General features: G+C 39.5%; 1 protein-coding gene and 1 long non-coding RNA gene across 2 annotated transcripts in view; both read left to right on the forward strand.

Moving 5' to 3' along the window:
- The window catches only part of RPS6KA5 (ribosomal protein S6 kinase A5), a 193,420-nt gene that overhangs the window by 24,478 nt on the left and 141,012 nt on the right, over nucleotides 1–27,930 (forward strand). The window contains exon 2 of the mRNA XM_081830060.1: nucleotides 27,740–27,811. Within this exon, the coding sequence (XP_081686186.1) occupies nucleotides 27,740–27,811 (72 nt within the window). The remainder of the gene's footprint in view (nucleotides 1–27,739; nucleotides 27,812–27,930) is intronic.
- Nucleotides 1,133–11,028, forward strand: LOC145723372 (uncharacterized). The gene is made up of 2 exons (XR_014148315.1): nucleotides 1,133–9,884; nucleotides 10,099–11,028. It is a non-coding gene; the product is annotated as an uncharacterized LOC145723372 (long non-coding RNA).

The raw sequence follows: 27,930 nt of genomic DNA on the forward strand, positions 1-27,930 counted from the left end.
GTGTGGGGACCTGTGGAGTAAAATTCCTTGAAGGGCTTTCAGCCATTTTCCCTGTTTTCATGTTTCATTTCCCTCCTCCCAGTCAGTCCATGGTTACCTATGCCTCCATATCCCAAGCTTTGTTGGGGTCCCCAGAGGTAGTTTAGCTTGCTCAGGCATTTTGACTTGACCTTTCTCCCTTCTCCTGAGTCATTGGCCGTTCTTTTTTTTTTTTTTTAAGATTTTATTTATTTATTTGAGAGAGAGAAAGAGAGCATGAGCAGGGAGATTGGCAGAGGGAGAGAAGCAGACTCCCTGCTGAGCAGGGAGCCGGATGCGGGGCTTGATCCCAGGACCCTGGAATCAGGACCTGAGCCGAAGTCAGACACTTAACTGACTGAGCCACCCAGGCGCCCCACGATTCTTTCAAATGTTTTCTATCCTCAAGCCTTGTAGCTCAGGATTATAGAATTCTTTGGGTATTATTAATTGTGGAGTGTGTTTCTGTTTCTTGTTTACCTTGTTTGGGAGCAGTTTTTTGGAAAGACTAGGATATAGAAAGGTCTTTCCCGTCTTGAGATTAGAAGTCAGTAAATGATTTCATTTCAGTGACTTATAGCCACAGTTAACCTGTTGTGCGCTTACTATATATATGTGGCATGAGTGTGTGCCTGCATTAGCTTATTTAATCTGTACAGTATCTGGTTTGGCCAGAAACCGAGTTTACTAAGAATTTTGAATATTTTAGCTCTTTCCATCCCACAGCAAAATTTTACAAGGCTGGTACTATTAGTATTCTCATTTTACAATGGAGGATACAGAGATACAGAGAGAGGTTAAGCAACTTGTCTGAGAACGCATCGCTAGGAAATGGAGTGTGGATTCTAACCTACACAGTGAGGCTCTAAGCCTCTACTGTTCTAGAATGCTATGTGTAATTAGAAGTGGTTAAATGTTTGTAGAACAAATGTTTCAAAGTGTACCCGGGGTTTTAATTTTTTAATTAGGATGAAATTTTTACAGGTATGCTTTTGCTTAACTGTTGCCCAGTTACTACCCTTTTTGTTAATATGAAATCTTAATATCTTTTCTTCGTTTTTTTGGCAGACAATTTCAGTATCATAAATAAGGGCAGCTGAGCAAAGTGGAAAGCCCTTTTTATTTTATATTTTAATTTTTTAAAAAGATTTATTTATTTTAGAGAGAGAGAGTGTGGGGAGGGGGGTGCGGTAGAGGGAGAGGGAGAGAGAGATTCCAAGCAGACTCCCTGCTGAGTGTGGAGCCCCACACGAAGCTCAGTCTCACGACCGCGAGATCATGATCTGAGCCGAAATCAAGAGTTGGGTGCTTAACTGACTGAGCCATCCAGGTGCCTCTGGAAAGCCCTTTTTCAAAGCTAGTATGTTTCTCATCTTCATTTTAGTAGCTATTGAAATGGAAGGCAATAATAAAGCAAATAATAGGAAAGCAAAATGGAATTTTTTATGTTACTTCCCACAAGGAGTCTGTGGGTATTCAATTTTTAATTATTGTAATATTCCTTTAAAGTTCCCTTTTGCAGGTACATAGAAAAGAAAGAAAAAATCTTTTTCTCTGGTTAATCTTCCTTTACCATGGATGTCCTTATAAAAAATGTTTATGCTTATCAACTTACTATTGTCGAGATATTATAGGTACTTTAGAACTTGCCTGTTTATCTTCCTGATATATAGCCCAAATTAAGAACTACTATAAATCCAAAATTAAATACTTTCCTCTGTGTTTACTACCCTTACAGCTATGCTAATATGTTTAAGTTAAACAGGTAATTAATAACATCTAAATCTATATGTAGGTAAACATCTCTGGGCATATAAATGTAAGCCTATGTGTCCATATATTAGTGGTTCCCTTTATTAAAAATTCTGTAATTCTCTCCAGAAGGGTATCATGGATACAGTTATCTTCCATAATTTAATGTTGGCAATAGGCTTTAACTTTGGTAATAGCTAAATTTGTTTAATGGAAATTCTGATTAAAGCTTTTTAGTTGCCATCATTTGGCCAACTAAAATATTACATGTATTTGACAGGCTTATTTGGATTTACTGCATGTCATTTGAATTTCATTAGATCATGATTTCTTTGGTTTTAGTATTAAGAGTCAATCTAGTTTTCACATGCTAAGAAGTACATTTTCTTATTGCTGTTAACAGAATTATTTAGGCATATTTTAGGTTTAAGATGCAGTTTCTATTGCGGAGATTTCTGGTTCTACTGGCCCAAGACAGGTCTATTTGTAGCTGAGTGGAGTCATGTGACTAGTTCAGACCAATGAAATTGATCAGAGGTCACATATAAGACGTCAGGCCTTGTGCCTTTAATTGCCAGTATGACACCTGTCAGAATGGCTAAAATTTAACAGCACATGAAACAACAGATGTTGGCAAGGATGTGGAGAAAGGGGAACCCTCTTACACTGTTGGTGGGAATGCAAACTGGTGCAGCCACTCTGGAAAACAGGATGGAGGTTCCTCAAAAAGTTAAAAATAGAACTATCCATCACATCACATGCCCTTTCAGTTTTTCCTCCATTCCCCTATGATCCTCTGTGCTGTTTCTTACATTCCTCATATGAGTGAAACCATACAATAATTATCTTTCTCTGACTTACTTTGCTCAGCATAATACCCTCCAGTTCCACCCATGTCAATGTAAATAGTAAAATTTCATCCTTTTTGATGGTTTAGTAATATTCTGGTGTGTGTGTGTGTGTGTGTGTGTGTGTGTGTACACACCACATCTTCTTTATCCATTCATCTGTCTGTGGACATCTGGGCTCTTCCCATAGTTTAGCTATTGTGGACATTGCTGCTATAAACATTGGGGTGCAGGTGCCCCTTTCGATCACTACATTTGTATCTTTGGAGTAAATACACAGTAGTGCAATTGCTGGGTTGTAGGGAGGCTCTATTTTTAACTTCTTGAGGAAGCTCCATACTGTTTTCCAGAGTGGCTGCACCAGCTTACATTCTCACTAACAGTATAAGAGGGTTCCCCTTTCTCTACATCCTTGCCAACATTTGTTATTTCCTGACTTGTTAATTTTAGCCATTCTGACTGGTGTGAGGTGGTATCTCATTGTGGTTTTGATTTGTATTTCCCTGATGCCAAGTGATGTGGAACATTTTTTCATGTGTCTATTAGCCATTTGTATGTCTTCTTTGGAGAAATGTCTGTTCATGTCTTCTGCCCATTTATTGAGTGGGTTATTTGTTTCTTGGGTGTTGAGTTTGATAAGTTCTTTATAGATCTTGGATACTAGCCCTTTGTCTGATATGTCTTTTGCAAATATCATCTCCCATTCTGTAGGTTGCCTTTTAGTTTTGTTCACTGTTTCCTTTGCTGTGCTAAAGCTTTTTATCTTGATGAAGTCCCAATAGTTCATTTTTGCCCTTGCTTCCCTTGCCTTTGGAGACGTGTCTAGCAAGAAGTTGCTGCAGCCAAGGTCAAAGGGGTTGCTGCCTGTGTTCTCTAGGATTTTGATGGATTCCTGTCTCACATTTAGGTCTTTCATCCATTTTGAGCTTATCTTTGTGTTTGGTGTAAGAAAATGCTCCAGTTCCATTCTTCTACATGTGGTTGTCCAATTTTGCCAACACCATTTGTTGAAGAGACTGTCTTTTTTCCATTGGATATTCTTTTCCTGCTTTGTCAAAGATTAGTTGGCCAGAGTTGAGAGTCCATTTCTGGGTTCTCTGTTCTATTCCATTGATCTATATGTTTGTTTTTGTGTCAGTACCATACTATCTTGATGATTACAGCTTTGTAATAGAGCTTGAAGTCCAAAATTGTGATGCCACCAGCTTTGGTTTTCTTTTTCAACCTTTCTTTGGCTATTTGGGGTCCTTTCTGGTTCCATACAAATTTTAGGATTATTTGTTCCAGTTCTGTGAAAAATGTTGATGGTATTTTGATGGGGAGTGCATTGAATGTGTAGATTGCTCTGGGTAGTACAGACATTTTAACAATATTTGTTCTTCCAATCAATCAATGAGCATGGTATATTTTTCCATTTCTTTGTGTCTTCCTCAATTTCTCGGGTAAGTGTTCTGTAGTTTTTTTAGAGTATAGATCCTTCACCTCTTTGGTTAGGTTTATTCCTTGGTATCTTATGGTTTTTGGTGCAATTGTAAATAGGATTGATTCCTTAATTTCTCTTTCTCCTCTCTCATTGTTAGTGTATAGAAATGGAACTGAATTCTGTGCATTGATTTTATATCCTGCCATGTTGCTGAATTTCTGTATGAGTTCTAGCAATTTTGGAGTGGAGTCTTTTGGGTTTTCCACATAAAGTATCATGTTACCTGCAAAGAGTGCGAGTTTGACTTCTTCTTTGCCAATTTGAATGCGTGTGATGTGATGAGCACTGGGTGTTATATGCAGCTGATGAATAACAGAACTCTACATCTTAAATTAATGATGTACTATATGTTGGCTAATTGAATTTAAATAAAAAAAATAGAACCACCCTAGGACCCAGCAATTGCACTATGAGATATTTACCCAAAGGATACAAAAATACAGATTCAAAGGGGTATATGCATCCCGATGTTTATATAGCAACATTATTAACAATAGCCAATGTAGGGAGAGAGCCCAGGTGTCCATTGACTGATGAATGGATAAAGAAGATGTACACACACACACACACACACACACACACACTGGAATACTACTCAGCCATCAAAAAGAATGAAATCTTGCCATTTACAACAATGTGGATGGAGCTAGAGGGTATTATGCTAAGTGAAATAAGTCATTCAGAGAAAGACAGATACCATATGATTTCACTTATATGTGGAATTTAAGAAACAAAACAGATGAACATAGAAAGGGGACAGAACAAAAGAGAGGGAGGGAAACAAACCATAAGAGACTCTTAACTATAGAGAACACACTGAGGGTTGCTGGAGAGGAGGTGGGTAGAGGATGGGTTAAATGGGTGATGGGGATTAAGGAGGGCTCTTAATCCTGGGGTGCATCCTGGGTATTGTATGTAAGTGATAAATCACTAAATTCTACTCCTGAAACCAATATTACACTATATGTTAACTAACTAGAATTTAAATAAAAATTTGAAAAAAATTTGCCAGTATGACACCCTTCAAAGCTTTTTATTCCCACTGCTTTAGCAACTGACAGTACTCTAGATGGTGGCTTCTCTGTGATCCTAGTTACTGGAGTAAAGAAGACATGAAACAGAACCCCTAGGTAAACCACAGTGCACATGAAGAATGAATGAGAAGTAAACTTGTTTTGAGCCACTGAAATTTTGGGGTAATACGTTACTGTAATGTAATTTAGATGATTCTCAGTGATAAAACCTCCTATAGGGAAAATCTTGTATGAAGGCATTTGGAATTTTTTAAGACTATAATGCTGCAAAGAATCCACCATTTTTTTTTTAACAGAAAAAGGATACTGATATTTAGCTTTCAATTGAGGGTCAGGTGGGGATGGGTTGGAAGGTTTTTAACTTTTGGAGCACTTCTAAGAGACTCCCAGACCAAGCTGGAAACTTCCTAGTTGCCTTGAAGATTTTTGGGGGGTGGGAGAAGAGAGGACTTCAGAAATGACACTTTAACCATGAGCAAGGATAGATCTTTTAGATTTAGAGGATAATGACAGTTGCCTGATTCCAAATCTCCACATACATTGCTGCCCCCCCCCCAAAAAAACTCATAATATTAAATAGAAGAACCATGAGAGATGATGGACTCTGAAAAACAAACTGAGGGTTCTAGAGGGGAGGGGGGTGGGAGGATGGGTTAGCCTGGTGATGGGTATTAAAGAGGGCACGTTCTGCATGGAGCACTGGGTGTTTCATGCAAATAATGAATCATGGAACACTACATCAAAAACTAATGATGTAATGTATGGTGATTAACATAATATAATAAAAAAATGCCAAAAAAAATAAAGTATGTTACGATAAGAAGAAAAAAAAAAGATAAAACTACCTATGACCCATATCATCAGCTTTGCTGGAAGATAGGGAATACCATACTCTTCAGATTACATCTAAGTAGGGAAGGAAAAACCATACCAAATTCTGGCAGAGCCCTTGCTACAGAAGTCCTGCGGGTCATAGAATGGGAGAGGGAAGTCCTAAGAGAGTCTTTGAAAAAGAAGAGAGAAGCACAGAAAACTGAGGCAAAACACAGGCAAAGATCACCCTCAGAAAGAGACTGTCAACAGTATGTTGGAAAATACTGATTCCCAACCCTGGGACTTAGTAGCTCACAGCTTTGACCAAGGAAAGGGCAAACAGGAGGAGGATCAGAAGTGGCAATGTTAAAGAAGAATTGCTTCTAGAGGAGAATAACTAAGGAAGGTGTGAGCATCTTGGGAATGTGGCCAGTGAAGGGAAAGAAAGAAAAGGAGAAAATTACAGACCTTGCAGAAACAAGATAACTTACCCACTAATGCTTTCCTGTCACCCATTAAACAAAGTGAACCCCACTAAACTGATAGGCTCCTTTTATACCACTAGGAACCCTGTAGACCAAAGACCTAAAAATAGAAGAAAAAAAAGAAAATGCAAAGCTATTATAAAAAGAAAGTAGAAAATGCAAATCAAACATTCCAGCTAATACTGGATTTAGTCTCCCCTAAATCCAGCTGTTACGCAAAAGAAACATAGGAATACGATACTCCCAACTGAATAAATATCCTTAGAAAAGCACTAGGTGATGTTGAAGAACACCTTAAATCAGATATTCAAAAACTAAACAAGAAATGGACAAAACAAAACCCTCCAAAAATTCAGCAATGAGAGTTGATCAGATTAGGAAAAAAAAAAAAGAAAAGAAAAGAAAAAACAATTATATCGGAATGAAGACTAAATAACAAAGACCCAAAGGAAGAATAGATTCCAATGAAAATGAATAAGGGGCATTGGAGAAAAGCTGTGAGACATATCATACATACAGTAGTAATACTATTAGACTTTAAAGATTAAACAATTCTCAGAGCTTTGGGCCAAAAGATCAAATAAATTACACAATGGTAGAATAATTAGCTGACACCAGACTTCTCAAAAACAACATACACAGCAGGGCAACCCTGGAGTGACTTAAAAAAAAAAATGCAACTTAAGGAAAGGAAATGCAAACCAAGGATTATACTCAGCCAGTTGCCTTCAGGATTGAGGCTATAGAAAAAGTTTTTTTTTTTTTTAAAGATTTTATTTATTTGACAGAGACAGAGATAGCGAGAGCAGGAACACAAGCAGCGGGAGTGGGAGAGGGAGAGCAGGCTTCCCGCCGAGGAGGGAACCCGATGTGGGACTCGATCCCAGGACCCTGGGATCATGACCTGAGCCGAAGGTAGACGCTTAACGACTGAGCCACCCAGGCGCCCGAAAAAGTTTTGAGTATGCAAGAACTCAGAGAATATCCTACACAAGTGGTCTTCCTGAGGAATCTGCTAGACAGTGAGTTCCATCCAAAGAGACTGGGGAAAAGGACTGTTGATGAGCTGGTAATATTTATTTATAGAGCTGGGACAAAAAAAAGATGGGGCCGCACATAAAAGAACAGCGTATAAACCTTAAATTACATTGTGTATATAACTCTTCGTAATTTGTATTGCATAAAAACACTTAGGACATAAGTATGTGTACATGTTTGTTCCCAATTTTAGATTTGATTTCAGTTTTACTTGAGGTCACAGCAAAAATCTAGTTTTTCACAATGAAACATCCAGAAGCAGAACTAAGAAACCATGCAAATCATGTAAACATTCTCAAATTTAAGCATTTATTTCCAAGCTAAAAAGATGGTTGGAAAGGGGTGTTAGGACCTGCCTCTTCAGATTGCTCAGCCTCTTTCTCTGCTTCAGCTTCCCCACCATGTATCCTCTAGTTGCTGACATTCGGATATTTCTTGGAAGTATAGAGGGAGGTGAGCACCAGTTACTTGATGGGAAGTGGCTTAGCGATGGCCTGGCAGACTATCTAGAAACATGGACATTATTGGTGTACTTCACATTCCATTGGTTCAATGTTATAATATTTGGGTTTCATCATTCAGAGTTAGATCATTACTCTTGTACTCATCATGATCTTATTTTTCTGGGTGAGTTGGCCATATGCTTTTTGGTTCATTTCATATGACTTAAACCGTAAATAAGTTTAAGGTCAAATGATTTCATATACAGATCATTTTCTACATTAGAAAATTGTAAGCAAATAGGTTACACCAACTGAATGAGGCATCTCTTACAGTATTTTGAAACACACATACTACATGTGTATACAGTATAAGTCCGTGTACAACATAAGCCCATACACAGCATAAGTATTTATGTACGGAAGACTTAAATATATATAAAATGGCATAAATATACATATCCTAGCTCTGTTCATGAAAAGGCCTAGAAGGCAAGATCTCCCAGTAGCAGTGAGCACACCTGGCACCCAGATCTTGGCTCCTAATACCATTTACCCTTAAAAGGAATCAAGGCTACTTGTAAGAGGAAGCAAAGAAATGCTAAAAAGGAAGGAAGGAAGAAAATAAATGAAGGGGTCATGTCAGGACACAGAAGCCAGCTTGAAGATGCTTCCACAGACCAAATCTGGGTCATTTTCTGCAGAAAAATATTAAGGACAGGAATGAATTTTAAGCCACTGAAAAAATGATCATCCATGAATACTCTGATGATAGGAAGAAGGGAGGACTCTTCTTTTTTTTTTTTTTTTAAGATTTTTTTATCTATTTGAGAGAGAGAGAATGAGAGAGAGAGCACATGAGAGAGGGGAGGGTCAGAGGGAGAAGCAGACTCCCTGCTGAGCAGGGAGCCCGATGCGGGACTCAATCCAGGACTCCAGGATCATGACCTGAGCCGAAGGCAGTCGCTCAACCAACTGAGCCACCCAGGTGCCTGGGAGGACTCTTCTTAAAGTACAGTGCTAACTGATAAACATAGAAGGGGTGGAAGAGGTGGAAAATTATTATTACAAAAATTATTATTAAAATATTATTAAAATTATCATTATTGTTATTGTTGTTATTATTTGTTAAAGATTTTATTATTTTGTAACCATATAGTAAAGATTGGTTTAGGCGAGAATCATCAGTGGATGCTAAGTCTAGGTGTAAGAGTTTGATGAGGAACAGGATGTCTTAGTGGCCCTATAGTGTCTCTCCACAGATTGCTTATTGCAGGAGGAAAATCAGTACCTATATAATCGAGAAACTGGACCACCTTGACTGGGTGATCAAAACTAACATCACCAGGGTGCCTGGCTGGCTTAGCAGGTAGAGCATGTGACTCTTGATCTCGAGCCCCATGTTGGGTGTGTAGCCTACTTAAAATAAGAAATAAAATAAGTAAATAAAAAATAAATCAATAAAACTAACGTCACCAATATGGGACAGACAAACATTGTACGCTTCTGGTTGTGATACCCTGAGAAGCACACATCACTTAAGTAGTACTCGAGCTGGCATGCACAACCTGAGTCATGAGCAGACTTCAGTCAAACAGAATTCTGCTTAAACAGCAATAATGATCTCTATGCTTCAAAAACATCAGTTGTAAAATACCAAGCTTGAGGAAGTCTTCCAGATTAAACAAGACTAAAGGGACATGACAAAATAAATGCAATATGTGATTGCATACTGGATTTTATACTCAAGGAGAAAGTGCTATTAAAGGATGTGTTAGTTGAGGTTCTCCAGAAAAACAGAACCACAGAGAGAGAGAGAGAGAGAGAGAGAGAGTGTGTGTGTGTGTGTGTGTAAAAAGATTTATTATAAAGAATGGGCTCATGTGATTCTGGAGGCTAGCAAATCCAAAATCTGCAAAGGTGGGCCAGCAGGCTGGAGACAGGAGAGGTGATGATCCAATTCTATTCTGAAGGCAGTGTGCTGGGGCGCCTGGGTGGCTCAGTTGGTTAAGCAACTGCCTTCGGCTCAGGTCATGGTCCTGGAGTCCCGGGATCGAGTCCCACATTGGGCTTCCTGCTCAGCGAGGAGCCTGCTTCTCCCTCTGACCCTCCCCCCTCTCATGTACTCTCTCTCATTCTCGCTCTCTCAAATAAATAAATAAATCTTTAAAAAAAAAAAATTTGAAGGCAGTGTGCTGGAGAATTCTCTTCCTCAGGACAGACTGGTCTCTTTGTTCTATTTAGCCTTTCAACTGATCATATGAGGCCCACCCACATTGTGGAAGACAATCTGCTTTACTTAAAGTCCAAAGATTTAAGTGTTATTCAAAAACACCATCACAGAAACACCCAGAATAATGCTTGACTATTTGACCAAATATCCATATGCCATCTCCTTAAATCATACTTAACCTCCAAGTAAAGAGAAAAACAAGGTGAAACTTGCAGCTAACATGATACAGCTATCCTGTGTACAACAGAAAACACACTAACCATTTTTGCAGAAGAGGATTCACAGTTCTTGAGTGATGTTTACTTTTCTTCTTGATATCCATCCTGTAAATTAAATACTATGATGTAAAGTCAATACATGATATGTTACATGATAAGGGAGTAAGAGGAGAGAGAACAAAGGTATTTGTTTTATGCAAGTGCACGCGCGAACGCACACACTAATAACAAAATAAGGAAGAAATACCCGTGACAGTTGCAGTCTTCATTTCTGTAACTCATCACATGGTGCCTTCACAGTCCTTGAGGAATATCCCAGAAAGGAGCTGTGGTGTTATAACCATCCGCTTCCACGTGTTGGCTGCATGTTGTGTAGAACCATCTGTACCCAGGCCTGGGTCTTGTCTTTTCTGTCTACTGATCTTAGGGACCTCCCCATGAGGCCACAGGTGCAGGCTGGGAGAGCACAGGTAGAGTGGCAGGAGTGAAGACCACGGGCATTTGTGCCACTTGTTCACATTGTTTGCTTTCGGGGCCTGCTCAGCCCCAATCTCATGTGTACCACTTCCATTTGATGATGGAGGCTTGTGTACACACCTGACTTTATGGAAGACAATCTGCTTTACTCAAAGTCTACTAATGAAATATTAGTCTTATCCAAAGAAACACCCTCGTAGAAACACCCGGAATAATGTTTGACCACATATCTGGGCACCATATAGTCCAGCCAAGCTGACACGTAAAATTAACAATCACAAAGAAGATCAGACAGTTGACAAATCAGGGTAGGGACCATAGATTAAAGTATTTTATCGATATTAAATCTTTGAATTTGCTAACTATACTGAGGTTACTTAAAAGCATTTTTAGAAGTGCCAAAATATTAAGGGACAAAGGTGCATGATATGTGCAAACTACTCTGAATAGATCAGAAAAAATAAGTCACGTATGAAAGTGTGTGCGTACGTGTGAGTGTACGAATAAGAGAAGTGTGGCAGAACGTTAAAAATTGGTAATTCTGAATATGAGAGTTGTCCATTGGCAACTTTAGATTTTGAAATCATTTTAAAATAAGAAAAAAAATTTAAGTGACCAGGGAGCACTATCATAGTGTTTAAGAGGCACAAAAGCTCTGTGACTTGTTATATGGCAACACCATTGTGCTCATAACCCTTGTCATAAAATCAGAGGTGTTAATTGCTGGACATGGTTTCAGGGGACTGGGTTACACACTTCCTGTCTGAAATAAGAAAAGGAGGGGATAACAGAGGAGCACGGTCCTGTAGAGCTCTAGTGCCCCAGAGTCCTTCCAGAGCACTCCTTGACCTTTTCTTCTGAATTGCGGATTTGGGGGTCAGAGGATGGTAGTCTGGAAACTAGAAAAAGGAAAGGGTGTTGATAAAGTTCTTTCTCACAATAGAATCAGGCTTAGAGGTGACAATAGAATTGCAGTGGAAAAAACGAGGTTGTAGCTTCGGAGGGACAAAGTGCTGCTGTATTTTCTTACATCAAATTGAAATCTGACTCTTGGGAATATTACTTTGGACTGTTTGAAAACTGCTTTACATCTTGCATGGAAGGTACAATTTAAAATATGTCAACAAATACCAAAATAATTTCTGTGGCACTTGGGAATCTGGAGTGTTTACCTTGCTGTAATGGTTTCAGTTTTTATCATGTGTAAGTTATCTAATGCTTTGCTTGCCAAAATACTGCAGCATGACTCCCACTGCAAATGAAGGTAGACCTTCAGAATAAGGCAAGCCATGCGGAGTGTCAGTAGTGTGGCTCTGTTCTTTGTCTATCCAGATTCAGGTTCAGAGCACGGTTGTCTTTAAACTGTCAGCTAATGGGGCGCCTGGGTGGCTCAGTCGGTTAAGCGACTGCCTTCGGCTCAGGTCATGATCCTGGAGTCCCGGGATCGAGTCCCGCATCAGGCTCCCTGCTCGGCGGGGAGTCTGCTGCTCCCTCTGACCCTCCCCCCTCTCATGTGCTCTCTCTCATTCTCTCTCTCTCTCAAATAAATGAATAAAATCTTTAAAAAAAATAAAAAATAAAAAAAAAACTGTCAGCTAATGATGGATAAATTAACACTAAGTGATAAACTAATACTGAGGAAGCTTACCTGTGAAAATAAATCTCCTAAAAACTTTGACGCAATCCTTTTGATGTGCTATATTGTTCCCTAAATTGTCCTTTTCTTCACATTTTTGTGTGTATTAATCTCAGTCATAGGACCTGGCCAGGAAATGAAGTATTCAAGTTGATGGTTCTTGTAAAGCTGTATGTTTTATAATAATTGTGAGTTTTCAAATAATCTACTCTCATAAAATTCTTTACTGTCCACTGGTCATCTTCTTTTGGAAATCCCACAGACATTTCACATACATTTAGTTCATAAAGTTTATGTTCACCAAGTCTGTATACACCCACACACACATCTGCTTATTAAATAATATGTTATCAAATCACATGCAATTATAGCAAGGACAGAAAAACTTGTAACATTTAAGAATAATGCATTAATAAATGATCTATTTTTATAAAATTGAAGAACAAGTTGCTTGGATGATGTAGTGTAAGATGTACCAAAAATGTGTGCATTTTGAAAAATAAGTCTTAGAAGCTTTATATTGCTGTTAGAAAATATGTGGCTTTTCTAAAAAGCAAGCATTACCTTTGACAAACAGATATGGGTGCAAAACAATAACCAAGTAAACATCAAGAAAATTCTTGTTGAATCTGAAAATCTCTTCTTTATAACATTCATGTTTAAAAAATACTGTCATGGGAAAAAACCCAAAAGACAAAAAAAAACTTTCATGGTTCTTTATAGCTCTCATATTTTTGTTTCGAAGTATAATTCACATACAGTAGCATTCACTCTTCTTGGCATACAGTTCTGAGTTTTAACAAATGGATACAGTTCATGTACAACATTTTGAAAATTGATCTTTTCTTTTGCTGCAAGTACTTTATGATTTCATGGTCATTTAAGGATTATCATTTTTTAAAAGATTTTATTTATTTATTTGAAAGAGTGAGCGAGAGAGAGAACACGAGCAGGGATGGAGGGAGAAGGAGAAGCAGATGCCCGATGCGGGGCTCGATCCCAGGACCCCGGGATGATGACCTGAGCCGAAGGCAGCCGCTTAACTGACTGAGCCACCCAGGCGCCCCAAGGATTATCATTTTGAATTGAAGAGACTGTACTACAGCTATTCAGAATTTCATGATTTTAGTGATTTCCAATGTTTTCACCCTGTGCCTAGTAGTATTAATAAATATTAAGGAATTTAGTTTTTCTTTTCTTTTCCTAATTTCAGTGCCTTAGTGTAGCCTTTATCGTTTCTGGCCTCAACCATTGTTATCAACCTGTGCATTGGTTTTGCTGTCTTCGTGTGAATTCCTTTCTAACTCAGTTTCCATGCGCTGCTGCTCTCAGGTACAGAAATGGTTATCTTAATCCTCTGCATAAAATCTTCCCTTGGCTCCTCTTGCCTTTAGAATAAAATACATACCTTTCCCAGTCAGAGTCTTTGTGAATTGGGAGTGTTGCCGCGTCTTCTCTCTTCTCGTCCTTTCCTTCTCTTGCATTTGCCTGCCTGCGCTAATTGCACATTCCCAGATATGCCATGTTCTGGGTCATCTTGGTGCTTTTGTGTGTTTTCTTCTGACGAGCAGGCTTTTTTTTTTTTTTTTTTTTTTTTTTTTCCATCCGTGCCTAACTTCCCCAAACCTTCAGATGTGGTGAGATGCCCTCCTGGTACTCTCGGCTTCATAGCTCTCTGGTAGTGCTGTACCATGGGTCTCTTCACTCGCCTGCGGGCCTCCTCTGGACCCCGCGCGGCTTGGCATCAGAGAGTGTGTCTGCTCCAGCGTCACCACTGATTGGCACAAAGTTGGATTCAAGTAGGCATGTAGCATATTTGTTCAGTTAGTAGACTGTGTAGTTCTATGTAGAGTATGATGGCTGCATAAAACCTACGATAGAGGTAGGGAGAAGAAAAATGTCTTACCCCAGCAGTGGGCCCCAGAATTCCTTGTATAGCGGGAGCCGCCCTGGGGGCAATGCCTTGATATCAAGCCCACTTAGGGATGTGAGTATGGATGTTAGCGAGGGCTGAGAGGTCAGGAGTGGAGGAAGTCGCTTGACAGGACACAAGGGAACGGATTTGTTGGTTTTGCTCCTAAGAGGGAAGGAGAGACAGAGAAAAGGAGGAAAGTGAGGAATTGGTGAGATAAAGACCCCCTCCCTCAAGGCTGGAAGATGGTGAGAAATTTGGACCGTTCCTACTTCCAGTTCCCCTTTTTGTTGCCGTGTGTGGCAGCCCTCTGCCTTTCTCCGGAAATCTTCACTGAAGTCTCTTCTACCCAAGAATGTTTTTTGCCCGTGTTCGGGTTTTATTACTGTCTTTTCTAGAACTCAGAGAAGGACCCACTGTTGTGTCTGGATTGGTGTGGTGTGGAACAGACGTGGTGCCTGAGGAGCTCAGAGGGAGCTGAGGATATCAGCTCTCCTGGGAATTGTTAGAAGCCTGGGGGCAGGGCGAGGCTCTGGACTAGCACAGGCCAGGGCTCTGCCAATTTGAGTCCCTTTCGTCTATAGCTGGCAAGCCCCAGTGAGTAACTAGGATACATACACGAGAAAAGACTGGAGATGAATGTACAAAAGGAGAGTAGCTCGTATTAGGATGGTGGGTTTATAATCGCCCCCGCCTCTGAGACTTTCTCTGTTACAGGTCATGATAGAAGAAAAGTTTTAAAAAGAGGAAAATGGCTACAGTATTGTGCTGTGGTCTTATTCACACCAGTACTTGGAAATTAGAGGTTAATGTTGATTTCTTTAATATTGAAGGTGCTAGAAAGGGGAAGGTGAAACTAATCACTGAAGAATAGGGAATTTGAGCCAGGACTGAAACTCCTTTCTTTACCAAAAACGGGAACTTTTTTATGAACTTGTTAGGCTTTGTTCCCCGCCCCTAATTTATTTTTTAATTGATGAGATAATGTCTCAGAGAGGAAGGTAAACCTGGAAAGTGCCTGAAAGTTGGACAGCGTTTTTGTAGACAAGAATGTGGTGTTTTAAGTTTTCTAAGCTGATGTTCTGTAGATCACAGATTTATAATAAATTGTGGTTTAATTATTTCATCGGTTTCAGCTGCAGCAAGCTCTTCCCTACTTCCTACTGCACTCACAGCTGGATCTCACAATGCTGCTTTCTGTAATTGTTCTCCTTTTCTTCCGAGATGAGAACAGTCACAAAACCATTGACAAGGTGACAGTACACTGCTGCAGTGTCTTAATGAGGTATTCCTTGGTAGTGGCAAACAGGGTTCAATGCTGGATCATTTTGTTAATTGCAGTTCCTCTTCGTGCTCTGATTTCATGCATATAGTTATGATTACAATCTCAAAAGACTGATGTATCAACCCAAATGACATCTTACCACTTTAGAGTGGGACATATAAGCAACAACATGAAACACTTGCATTTGCTTGACTAGTGCATTTTTTCATTTGGGGGTGAGGGTCTCGAGTTAAAATTGGGTTGCTGGTGAGTATGGACTTAGAAAAAAGAGAGTTGGCCATGTGCTCTACGAGTGAAAGGCTTAGGAGCACAGGAAGGCCATCTCCAGGATAGGGGTGTTGCTTCCTAGGGGACCTGATGTTTGAAGCTGGTAATCAGATTGTCCCTTGGAAAGTGCTAGAAACACATTACCCAACTTGGCATTCTGTTTTTTAGTTTTCGTTTTTTCCAGTCTATCTTTTGTTATCCATTCTTTAAATATTTTTGTTCTTTTGATTAGCATAGTTCAACTTCTGTGCTGTTTATACTGATTTTTATCTCCTGAGGTGACTTTTTGTAGATCTCATTTCTTTTTTTTTTTTTTTAAGATTTTATTTATTCATTTGACAGAGACACAGCGAGAGAGGGAACACAAGCAGGGGGAGTGGGGGAGGGAGAAGCAGGCTTCCCGCTGAGCAGGGAGCCCGATGGCGGGGCTCGATCCCAGGACCCTGGGATCATGACCTGAGCCGAAGGCAGTCGCCCAACGACTGAGCCACCCAGGCGCCCCTGTAGATCTCATTTCAGCCCCCTGTACATTTTAGCCAAGCTGGTTTCTGGGGCATTTTACTCTTACTTCTGTGCACTGCTTCCCTTCGGAGACCATTTGTGTCCAGTAGAAAGGCTATATATAATCTTTTTTTCCATCCTTTACATATCCTTATTCTTCAGTCTTTTAATCCTTCTCTCTAACCCTTTCTGTCCTGGACCCCATTACTTATCACTTCTGACCTTCTCTCTCATCTGACTGTTAAGTTGGAAAAATATTTCCTATGATTTTTTTCCCCATTTTCATTCTATTCCTTCCTTTCATATCTTTAAATAGAATTATCTGTATCCATTGTTTTTAAGGATGTTTTGTTTATCTGTCTCCATCCATAACCCTGACCTCCCAGCCTAGACTTGAGGATAAAACCTATGACTCAGGAACAGCCAAATGGAAGAGATTCTTAGAGCAAGGTATTGGTAGTGGGGGCGCGGGAGGGGAATGTGGAACTTCCATGCCCTCTCAGGGAGCACCACTCTCCCAGCCCCTCTGTGTGTATACCAACCTGAGCCTCTCAGCCACCATCCCAGCCCCTCTGTGTGTGCACCAACCTGAGCCTCAGCCACCATCCCAGCCCCTCAGTGTGTGCACCTACCTGAGCCTCTGAGCCACCATCCCAGCCCCTCTGTGTGTGCACCAGCCTGAGCCTCTCAGAACCATTGTTCAGGGGTTTTTCTGGAGGTTTCTTGATCTAGGCATGACTGGTTAAATCATTGGCCATTGGTGATTAACTTAATCCCTAGCCCCTCTCCCTTCCTGGGAGGAGGCAGAGGGTAGGGTGGGGCTGAAAGTCCTAGGTCTTTCCAGCAGCCAGCCCCCCATCCTGAAGCTGTCTGGGCCCCCTTAGCCCCCAGTCATCTCAGCATACAAAGGACACTCTTACCATTCTGGAGTGTCCTAAGCTTCAAAGAGCTGTGTGCTGGGAACCTGGACAAAGACCAGATATATATTTCCCATTGTACCATGTTTGACTTCATTGGTAATCCGGGTTTTTGGGGGGCATTCTTTCTTTGGATTCTATACACTGTTCATTTTTTCGCCTTTTCTCTGGCTCTTTTCTTCCTGCATCCTCACTCCTGGTCTTCATTAAGACTTGCCCTTCTTTCTCTGTGGTCTCCCGAGGGCTTTCTTCTTAAAGCATTTGCTCTTCTAATAACTTTTTTTTCTCCTCTACCCTTCTAAGTTCCCTGGGACCCCTGTAACAAAAGACAGATTAACAAGAGAAAAGCATACACATTTATGTAACAAGTTTTATGTGACATGGGAAACTTCATAAGGAAATGAAGACCCAGGAGACGTAAACTTAGCATTTTCATGTTAGGTTTGATGGCGTGGAAGGTCGTAGAACAGGGGTTGTGAGAGGGCAAATGTATGAGGTAAGTGTAGTAACCTGGGAGAAACTTAGCAAGGCCTGTTTGTTCGGATTCCTGCCTGTGTCCCGTCTCCAGAAATAGGGATGCTCCTTTCTCTGGGTCTAGCGAGGGTGCCTCTCGCAGGGAAGTTTTATGACTTGCTTCAGGGGGAGGTCAGAAACTCCTTCCCTGAACCTGCTGTTGATTTTCAGATTCCTTCAGTTTAAAATATTTAATATGCCAAGGTGCTGTGTTTGGCAGGTAGCATGTTCTAAAACCCCATCAGCATGCTGTCTCTGCCAAACTTCAGTTCCTTGTCTAGAACTGTCTACACGGCAGGCTTTTTGGGATGCCCTGCCATCACTCCCAAATCAGTGTTGAAACCCCAAAACTTCCCCTTTCAACCTTCCCTTTCAACTTCCCCTTTCAATAAAATTCATCAGTAACACTACCATTTACCAGACTTTCATTTCTTGTACTTTTTAAAAAAGATTTATTTATTTGAGCGAGAGAGAGAGAGAGAGAGAGCACGCACATGTGAGCGGGAGGAGAGGGAGAGGGTGAGAAGTAGACTCCGCGCCGTGCGGGGAGCTTATCCCAGGACGCTGAGATCACGACCTGAGCTGAAATCAAGAATTGGACGCTGACTGAGCCACCCAAGGGACCTCATTTCTTATACTTTAGATATGGGGCCCATGGGGGCGAAAAAAGAAACACAGTTCAATTTATTTATCTTTCAAAGTGGGGGCCCTGTCCTCTTTGCTTTTGTGGTCTCAGCACCCAAGTTAGGTGTTCAGCAAGTGTTTTTTGAACTGGATATTGCAGTGATTCTTAGGCTCGTCTTTCCTTTTTATGCTAGTTTCTACTCAGACCAGATTCTTGTTAGCACACATCTAGCTGATTGCATTAACCTCTCCCCCTTTTAGCTTTAGTCCTTCTTTGCTGCTATCCATATGGCACACCATTGCCAAAGTAATTTTCTAAAACCTTACTTTCATCTTGTCAAGAGCCATTGCTGCTTACGGAGTCAACTCAAACTAATTAGTCTGGCATTCTAGGTTTTGAATCAGCTAGTTTTGTGTCCCTATTTGATGTAGTACTTTTACTGTTTTTCCCACATAAGCCCATCATAGCTAATTAGGACCATCCTCTTATTCTGTGCTAGGAAAGTACTTATTCCAACTTATGCTTTTTTTTTTTTTTTTTAAAGATTTTATTTATTTGACAGAGACACACAGCGAGAGCAGGAACACAAGCAGGGGGAGGGGGAGAGGGAGAAGCAGGCTTCCCGCTGAGCAGGGAGCCCGATGCGGGGCTCGATCCCAGGACCCTGGGATCATGACCTGAGCCGAAGGCAGACGCTTAACGACTGAGCCACCCAGGCGCCCCTCCAACTTATGCTTTTGCTCCAGATACTCTTCTAGCCCAGAGGCCCTAGCTTTTCTCACATTTTCAAATCCTTTGTTTCTTTAAGACCTGACAGCTGGCTCAGGTGTCCCTAGGTACCCAGTAAGTATTTGTTAAATGAGTAAATGAGAACTTGTATTCTCAATGAGCATTTTTAAGTAGTTTCACGTGATAATGATAGTCCCCTTATTGCCCATAGACTCCGTAATCCTTTCTAATAAATTACATTTCTTGTAGCTTGTTGCAAGCTTAATAAATGATTAATCCGTTGAATAAAATCTGGCATATGAGTACCTCCCTCATATGCTAACAACTTACTTGAAATGGCTTCAGAGGTATTATTCCTCTTCTTTATTCTACTTTAATTGTAAAAGTGCTTTAAATTTAGCCTTTTCTTAGCTTTAATACAAGTGAATTATTGGATCTAATCAAATGATTTCGGCACATGCTCTGAGCAATTACATTTGTGCAGCTTAGCAGAAACTATGGCAACAGAATGAAAAATGTGTTTTTCCTGATTGTTTTCCTCCATAAAATTGGGAAGTTCTGACTTAAACATATCAACTTAAAAGAAATGGTCATAGATAGTCTGCATTACAAATTACATTTGATAGTAGAATTGCCTAGAAAGTTGGGTTAAGAAGCCAGTTATCATTCATAGGTTTATGGCTCAAATCCTGGAAGAATATGCCAAGGAAATAATAATAGTAATCTTTGGTGGGGATAAGGGAGGTTTTCAAGGTCTACTTTAAGCCTATTTATATTTATATCTATTTTTTTAAAGCCACAAAGCAGGATTATTTTATAATAATAGTAGAACAAGCAACAAAGCTATTTAAATTTGGGAGAAAAGACAATTACTTGGTCTTTCTAAATTTCTTATTTAAAAAATTACATCGGCCATATTTTTCTACAGGGCACATAACCATATTATTATTTGAGGAGCCAAAGGAATCCAGTTGTAGTGTAAAAAAACCAAGTACTTTATATTCATTGTAAGACAAGATTTTTCCTTTAAGAGCTATTAATAATTCAGACTTTTCTAAAGAGAATCTGTTAAACATTGAAATTCATTTGAGTTTTGGCAAACATTTTTAAAAGATCCATTGACTTCTTGTAAAAGAATTTGTGAAATTCAGCTTTAAAAGTGATTTCCTAACCAGGAAGAACGCATTATAGGATAATAACACCAATGAAGAAGTAAAGGATTTTCAATGGGGTAGTTTCTAATATATTAATAAGAAAAAAATTGGTGACAACTGCTTTATGAAAGCATTACAACTGTTCACACCTATCTTTTCTAAATGAATAAACTGAGCAATGCATTAATGTAAAAAACTATAAATGCTTTTGATGAGAGGAGACTGTCTAAGCTGATTAACTGTAGAGATAGGTCTAATGTAGACCTTGAAAAGTTTAGAAATATTTTCTTTGTTTTAATCCAGGCTTACTAATATTTAACAACTCAAGAGGTGTAGGCATCACAAGAGTTGCCAGATATCAACAACTGGCCTGGTAGTACTATTATGTACCGACTAAATAGCTCTAGTCTAAGTTTGTTGATATTCTTTGGTTATTTTGCATATTTGTGAAGAGTTTTCATGAGGCACTGTTTCGGTGGAAAGGAGTTAATCCTTTTAGTTGGAAATTAGGAGCTGAGGGTAAGGTTTTGGTGCCAAGTCATTATAGCCAGAAATCCAGAAATGCCCAAACTCTGCCCAGCCAATATACTCTTCCCCGTGGAGTCCTGAGTCTGCAAGATACAGTAGCCCGTGGGACTCAGAGTGCCACATTAATAAAGGCTGTGCAAACTTCTAGCACATTAGTGTAGAATTCTCCTTAAAAGTGCCTTGGTGCAAGTAGTTCAGGCTTAAGGCCTAAGTCAGGACTCCTGCTTCCCTCCCAGCCTCATCTAATCACCATTTTGAGACCAGCATATTGAGGTGTGTGAGTTAGAAGGTTGGAAGGGAGAACAAACTGGTAAGTGAACCTCTGAATCTGCTTTGTTGACTGCTGAATACAATTGTCCCCCCGCCTTAGCCACAGGAGAAACGTTCCAAGACTCTCAGCAGATGCCTGAACCCACACATAGTACCAAACCTCCTATATACTATGCATTTTCCTATACATACATACATACCTATAATAAAATTTAATTTATAAATTAAGCACAATAAGAGATCAACAACACTAATAATCAGGACAGTTAAACAATATAATTAAATAAACAAAACAAAAGTTGTGTGAATATTGTCTCTCTCTCAGACTATCTTACTGTACTGAACTTCTCCTTCTTGTGATGATGTGTGAGATAATAAAATGCTTTCGTGATGAGCTGAGGTAAGGTGAATGATGCAGGCACTGTAACATAGTGTGACCTTCTGAGGATGCATCACAAGGAGGATCCTCTGCCCCCCTGGCCAGTGGTGAACTGCCCGTAACTGAAGCCCTGGGTAACTGAACCTGCAGGAGGTGAAGCTGCGGCTAAGGAGGGACTGCTGTATAGTAAAAGGAAAGTGCAAGAGAATGGCCGTTGGGCCCCCATGGCTCAGGCCAGGCCAAGAGTTTGAGGCAGTAACACAGACCCTGGGTGGAGACTTATTTTAACACAGGGACCCCACCTACAGCTAACTGTGCCCAGTCAGGATTTTGGGCTCTTGAATAATTAGGTTAGTAACGTCTCTTACCTACAGGGAGAACTAGACAGGGGGTGGGCAGAGGCTCACCTGACACAGGAAAAGGAGCTCCTGCAACCACAATAAAGTGTCATTTATTTTTACATATGAGGGAAAACAATGGACAGTCCTGTCTGTCAGTTGTAAAGGCTTATTTCTGGTACAGTCTGGCCCCAGGCGTGGAGTACCTTCTCACCATCTGATCAGCGTACATTTTGGACTTCACTAAGGCATGTAATGACTCAGAAATGCAGATTTCTGTAATTGGCTGATGTTTACTTCACCTCCAGGGTGAAATACAAAATGTAAATATTTTAAGTCTTGTTCTAATAAATGGTGGTGGTGTTGCTGGGAAGTTTGAGCTCTTGATCTGAGGTTAACAATTTAACTAAGAGAAATGTAGTTTATTTTTAGACTTTCATGTTCAAAGGCTTCTACTTATAATAACAAGTAATAGCATAGAAATGAGAACCATTTAGATACCTAGACTCCCATGTTCGAATATGTGCTTGTCAGTGCTTAGGATTCTATATAGTATCCCATTTACCATTTGTTTTTATGTGTTTTGTTGTTAACACAATGAAAAAGATCTTTATAATAAGTTCTCCCCATGCCTAAATATTGATAGAGCTTTCTATTGATCTGCTTCCATATGTCTGATTACTTACTTTGCCTAACAGATGTAATGTAAAAGAGTTATATGGATATTAAGTTCAAGACCCCTGAGATGGCTTATATCAAATCACCTTTTTAATTTTATTTTACTCTTTGAAGTTAACTTGCTAGGGCAGTAAAGTAGAAACTTTATAATTGCAGGGGAAGAGAACCTTTCCCTTCTTTTCTTTTAGGTTCTTTGGCTGGCCTAATAATTAAATTGACATAACACAAATTAACAGAGAAAAAACATTTAATTTTGTATGTATAGGAGCCTATACAAATATGAGGCTCAAAGAAGTCACCAAAGCAGGTAGCTTTGTGAAAAATTGGTAAGACTGAAGGGTTTGGGTTTGAGATAGTAAATTAATGAGGAAGTAACAAAGTTTGTTTATATAGCTTTCTGGGCCCCAAATCCCCTATTTCTGGTAATAAGGATGCCTTCTACCCTCCTGGTACAGGGAGGGTACCTTTCAAATGAGAGACTTATTTCCTTGCTTTCGGCGGGGGGGGGGCAGAGGAGATCAGTGTCCTCCTTTCTCAGGCTGTTTCTTAAGTAACTTTATTTCAAAAGAATCAACATGCCAAAGTGGCATATTTGGGGGTGGCATATTCTGCTTCCCTTTATCCTGTTGACTGTATGAAGGAAGACTTTTGTTTCTCGTAATTTCAGAAAAGACCCCCTCCTGGAGAATTCCTTTGCAGAAAACAACTGTGAAACCTGGATTTAATATAAAAAGCAAGTGAACAGAAGCAGATAGGCTCTACTCGGGAGTACATAGAGGAGAGAAGGAAGGAAGCTATAAGAAGTAAATTTGCCTTTTCACTGATTTTAGCTTCAGGCTAAGTACAGTCTGTACTCTGGAGACTCTGGTGGAAAAACAATAGTCTCTCTGGCCAGGGTGACTAGAACTGAAACCAGAGAGCCCTGATCACTGAAGATAGTAGAGAAATCCCAGAAGAAGAGCCAGAGGAGGGGGAGTCCTTTGTGAGCACACATCTCTTGCCTCTGAGCCATGCATGAGTACAATGGACTTGGAACAGCTCAGCTGAAGACAAAAAATCTGAACTGGACTGGAGCTGCCTCCTAAGAAAAAGAGTTTACAGTTTAGGCCAACCCAAGATATTTGCCAGCTGAGCAAAACAAACAGCTCTCACTGGAGAAAAAAATAATTTCATAGTCTTCACAAATTAACATTTCTACAAGAATCAAGAAAATGGAACATATCTGAAGAGGAAGAAAATCAGCTGAGTCCTACCCTGAGATGAATGAGATATTGGCAGTAGCAGACAAGATTTTTAAAGCAGCTGTTATAATATCCTCAGTGAAATAAAATGTCATGCTCTCAGTGAATAACAAAACAAATTCTATCAGATAAATAGAAACAATGGGAAAGAACCAAATGGAAGTTCTAGAATAAAAAGATACAATATTTGAAATAATTCAGTAGATGGATTTAACAGTTGAATAGAGGTGCAGAAGGAAAAGTACGTGAACTTGAAGACAGAGCAATAGAAATTAATTTGAAGAACAGAGAGAAAACATATTGGAGCAAAAAATGAACAGTCTCAGAGGCCTTTTAGGTTGAATTAAACAATCCGGCATGCACGGAAATGGAATCTCAGAGGATAGAGAGAATAGGATGGAAAAAATTTCTTGAAAAGTTAAAGCAGAAATTCCCCAAATTTGATGAAAAACAGAAACCCACAGATTCAAGATACTCAGTGAATACATACCAGGCTGACTGAACCCAAAGAAGTCCACATTGAGACACATCATGGCAAAACTTCGGAAAGCCAAAGATAAAGAGCAAATGTTGAAAGCAATAAGAGAAAAATGATAACATTTCTAATAGAGGAGTAATGATCCATTTAATGACTGACTTCACCTCGGAAACCACGGAAGCCAAAAGAGAGTGGAAGAACATGTTTAAAGTGCCGGAAGAAAAGAAAAAAGCCTGTCCTCCCGGTGTTCCTTATCAAAGGAAAATACCCTTCAGAAATGAAGAGGATTCCAGAATTAGTTAGTGGTGGCGGTGGCACAACCGTAAGTAGACTAAAAACCATGGACGTGTACCCTTTAAAAGGGTGAGTCTTAGGGAATGTACCTCAGTGAAAAAATTTAAATGAAGGCAGAGGCTTTTTCAGATAAAAGAAAACTCAAGAGAATTCTGCACTACAAGAAATGTCAAAGGAAGTTCTTCAAGGCTGAGGGAAACTTATACCTGATGGAATTTTGGATCTTTGGAAAAGATAAAAAAAAGATCATCAAAAATGAGAAATATCTACAGAAAAGGGAAAGCCTCTGTCTTTCCTCTTATTGTCTTTATTAAATCATATAAGTTGTGCATATATAGCATATATCGAAGATATTAACTCCATTTAATATGTATCTGTAGTCCATGAAGAATGATAGCAAAGTTTCTGTATTTTTAGGGAAATGGTACAGTATTAATTATAAGAGGACTGTGCGTAATTAAAGATGTATACTGTAATCCTTAGGGCAACAACTACACTAATAACGCAAAGAAGTAGAGCTAAAATGCCAATGTGAAAATTGAAGTGAAATTCTAAAAAGCATTTAAGTGGTATCTTTTGTTGTTGTTGTTGTTGTTTTAAGTCAGGAAAGTAGAAACATGGGAACAAACAATAGAAAAGACAAGGGGCACCTGGCTGGCTTGGTTGGAAGAGCATGCGACTCAGTCATAGGGTCATGTGTTCGAGCCCCTCATTGGGTGTAGAGATTTATTAAATAAATAAAACTTTAAAAAAGAAAAGAGAAAAAAACAAGTTGGAAACAAATAATAAAATAAAATGGTTGACCCAAATCCAACCATCTCAACAATTACATTAAATTGTTAATAGATTAAGTTCAATGGGTATAGAGTTTGTTTGCAAAATGTAAAAAGTTCCAGAGATCTGTTGTAAACATAGTACATATAATTAGCACCACTGTATGATACACTTAAACATGGCTTGGCGGGGGGCGGGCGCTTGGGTGGCTCAGTCGTTAGGCATCTGCCTCCGGCTTGGGTCATGGTCCTGGTGTCCTGGGATTGAGCCCCACCTCAGGCTCTCTACTCAGCGGGAAGCCTGCTTCCCCCTCTCCCACTCCCCCTGCTTGTGTTCCCTTTCTCGCTATCTCTCTCTCTATCAAATAAATAAATAAAATCTTTAAAAGAAAAAAAATGGCTAAGGTGGGAAATTTTATGTTATGTGGTTTTGACCACAATTTAAAAAAATTTTAACTATGGATTTAGTTAAACTTTGGAAGGACACTGAAATCACTTATCGCCCTGAAACTTTTAATTCTAGAAGTTCCTAGTTGGGTCTGATTTTCTTGAAGTTGTAGGCCCAGAGCATTGTTTACTTACAAACGCTTATAATAATGTTTATGGCATATAGCAAGCTCTGTATGAATTTAACTCACTGAATCCTCATCACAACCCTATGAGGTAGGTATTATTCTATTTTCTGCCATTTTATTATGGACATTTTCAAATATACAGAGAATTTGGAAGAATGACATGTTGAACACTCTTACACTATCTAGATTCTGTAATAAACATTTTATCTGTTTTTCTTTATCACATATCTATCCATACCTATATTCATCCATTAATCCATCTTATTTTTTTTAATGCATTTCAAAGCAAATTGCAGACATCAGTATGCTTTGAGGGTAGGTATTTTTATTATCCTCATTTTACACTAGAGGCGACCTGAGACAAAGAAAAGCTAAGTAATTTGTTTAAGGTCACATGGCTTTTAAGTGGTAAAACTAGGATTTGGGCCAAGCCTGACGTTAACCACATCTACAGAATGCTGGTTCACATAATATTAATAGGTATTACCATAAAAAATAATTTGGGGATCCAATAAATCTGACAAATACGTATCTCAGTTTTGAAGATTCACATACAGATTTTCATCTGTGAAGTTCAGCAGTAAAGAAACCCAATTAACTTTGTTTAAGCCAACCATTTCAAGTTTTTTTGACTTGAAAGCATGTTTTCCTCCCAAATATAACATCTGTTGACATCTTGTAGGATAGGACCAGAATCAAAGGAATATACTTGGGAAAATACTCCTTCATACGATATCCTAATTTTGTTTATTTAGGATAGAATATGTTTTTAAATAGTTTATACTTTGAAACAAATTTTAGAGCTGGCAGAGATCTTAGAGTTAATTGAGACCAGTGCTTTCATTTCAGAGATGAGGGAACAGAGACACAGGGTAGTTAAATGACTAATGCAGGCTAAATCATGTGCCTAGGTGCAGGTGCTTAGTGGCAGGTGCTTAGTGGCAGAAATGGGAGTAGAGGGGTGCCTGGGTGGCTCAGTCGGTTGAGCGTCTGACTCTTGATTTTGGCTCAGGTCATAATCTCAGGGTTGCGAGATTGAGCCCCACATTGGGCTCTGCGCTCAGCACGGGCTTGAGATCCTCTCCCTCTGCCCCTCCTTCTGCTCGTGCTCTCTCTCTAAGATAAACAAATAAAATAAATCTTTTTTTTAAAAAAAAGAGGGGCGCCTGGGTGGCTCAGTCGGTTAAGTGGCTGCCTTCGGCTCAGGTCACGATCCCAGGGTCCTGGGATCGAGTTCCGCATCGGGCTCCCTGCTCGGCAGGGAGCCTGCTTCTCCCTCTCCCTCTGCCTGCCTCTCTGCCTACTTGTGCTCTCTATCTCTCTGTCAAATAAATAAATAAAATTTTTAAAAAAACAAAAAGAAAGAAAGAAAGAAATGGGAGTAGAACCCAGCTTAGATGCTGGGGATGATATTTAGTGGACGCTCAATACATATTTGTTAACTAATGATTATGTTGTCTAAATCTGTCCAGTTTTCTTTGTACTGCATATCTAGCTATTTATTGGAATTTGTGTTTATTTTCAGATTATCTTGATCAGTAGTGAGTCTATTAACACTTTATTTTTATGTTAACTTCAGGTACAAATGATATAGCTACTAAATTCTAAAAAGTTTGCCTGTAATATATGACATACAGAAAATTGCACAAAACATAGCTCCTATAGTTTAACAAATAATTATAAAGTGAACCCTGGCTTAACCACCCAGGTCAAGTAATAAAACATTGCTGGTATTTCAGAAGCCCCCATGGGCCCCCTCCTGTTACTGATCCCCTTAATTATTTCTTTTTTCTCTTTCTTTTTTTAGCTAATTTAACAGGACATGCAGAGAAGGTGGGGATTGAAAATTTTGAGCTCCTCAAGGTCCTAGGAACTGGAGGTAAGTCTTAAAAAAATTTTTCTAAGCCAAAAAAAAAGTGTTTGTTATTCTTATGACAAAGGACTCATATTCTTAATATGGAAATCAGTTAAAAATTTAAAAGCATAAGAAATCCAATA

This window comes from Leptonychotes weddellii, chromosome 9, assembly GCF_054177405.1.
Source record: "Leptonychotes weddellii isolate Sample4059 chromosome 9, ASM5417740v2, whole genome shotgun sequence".
NCBI lineage: Eukaryota > Metazoa > Chordata > Mammalia > Carnivora > Phocidae > Leptonychotes > Leptonychotes weddellii.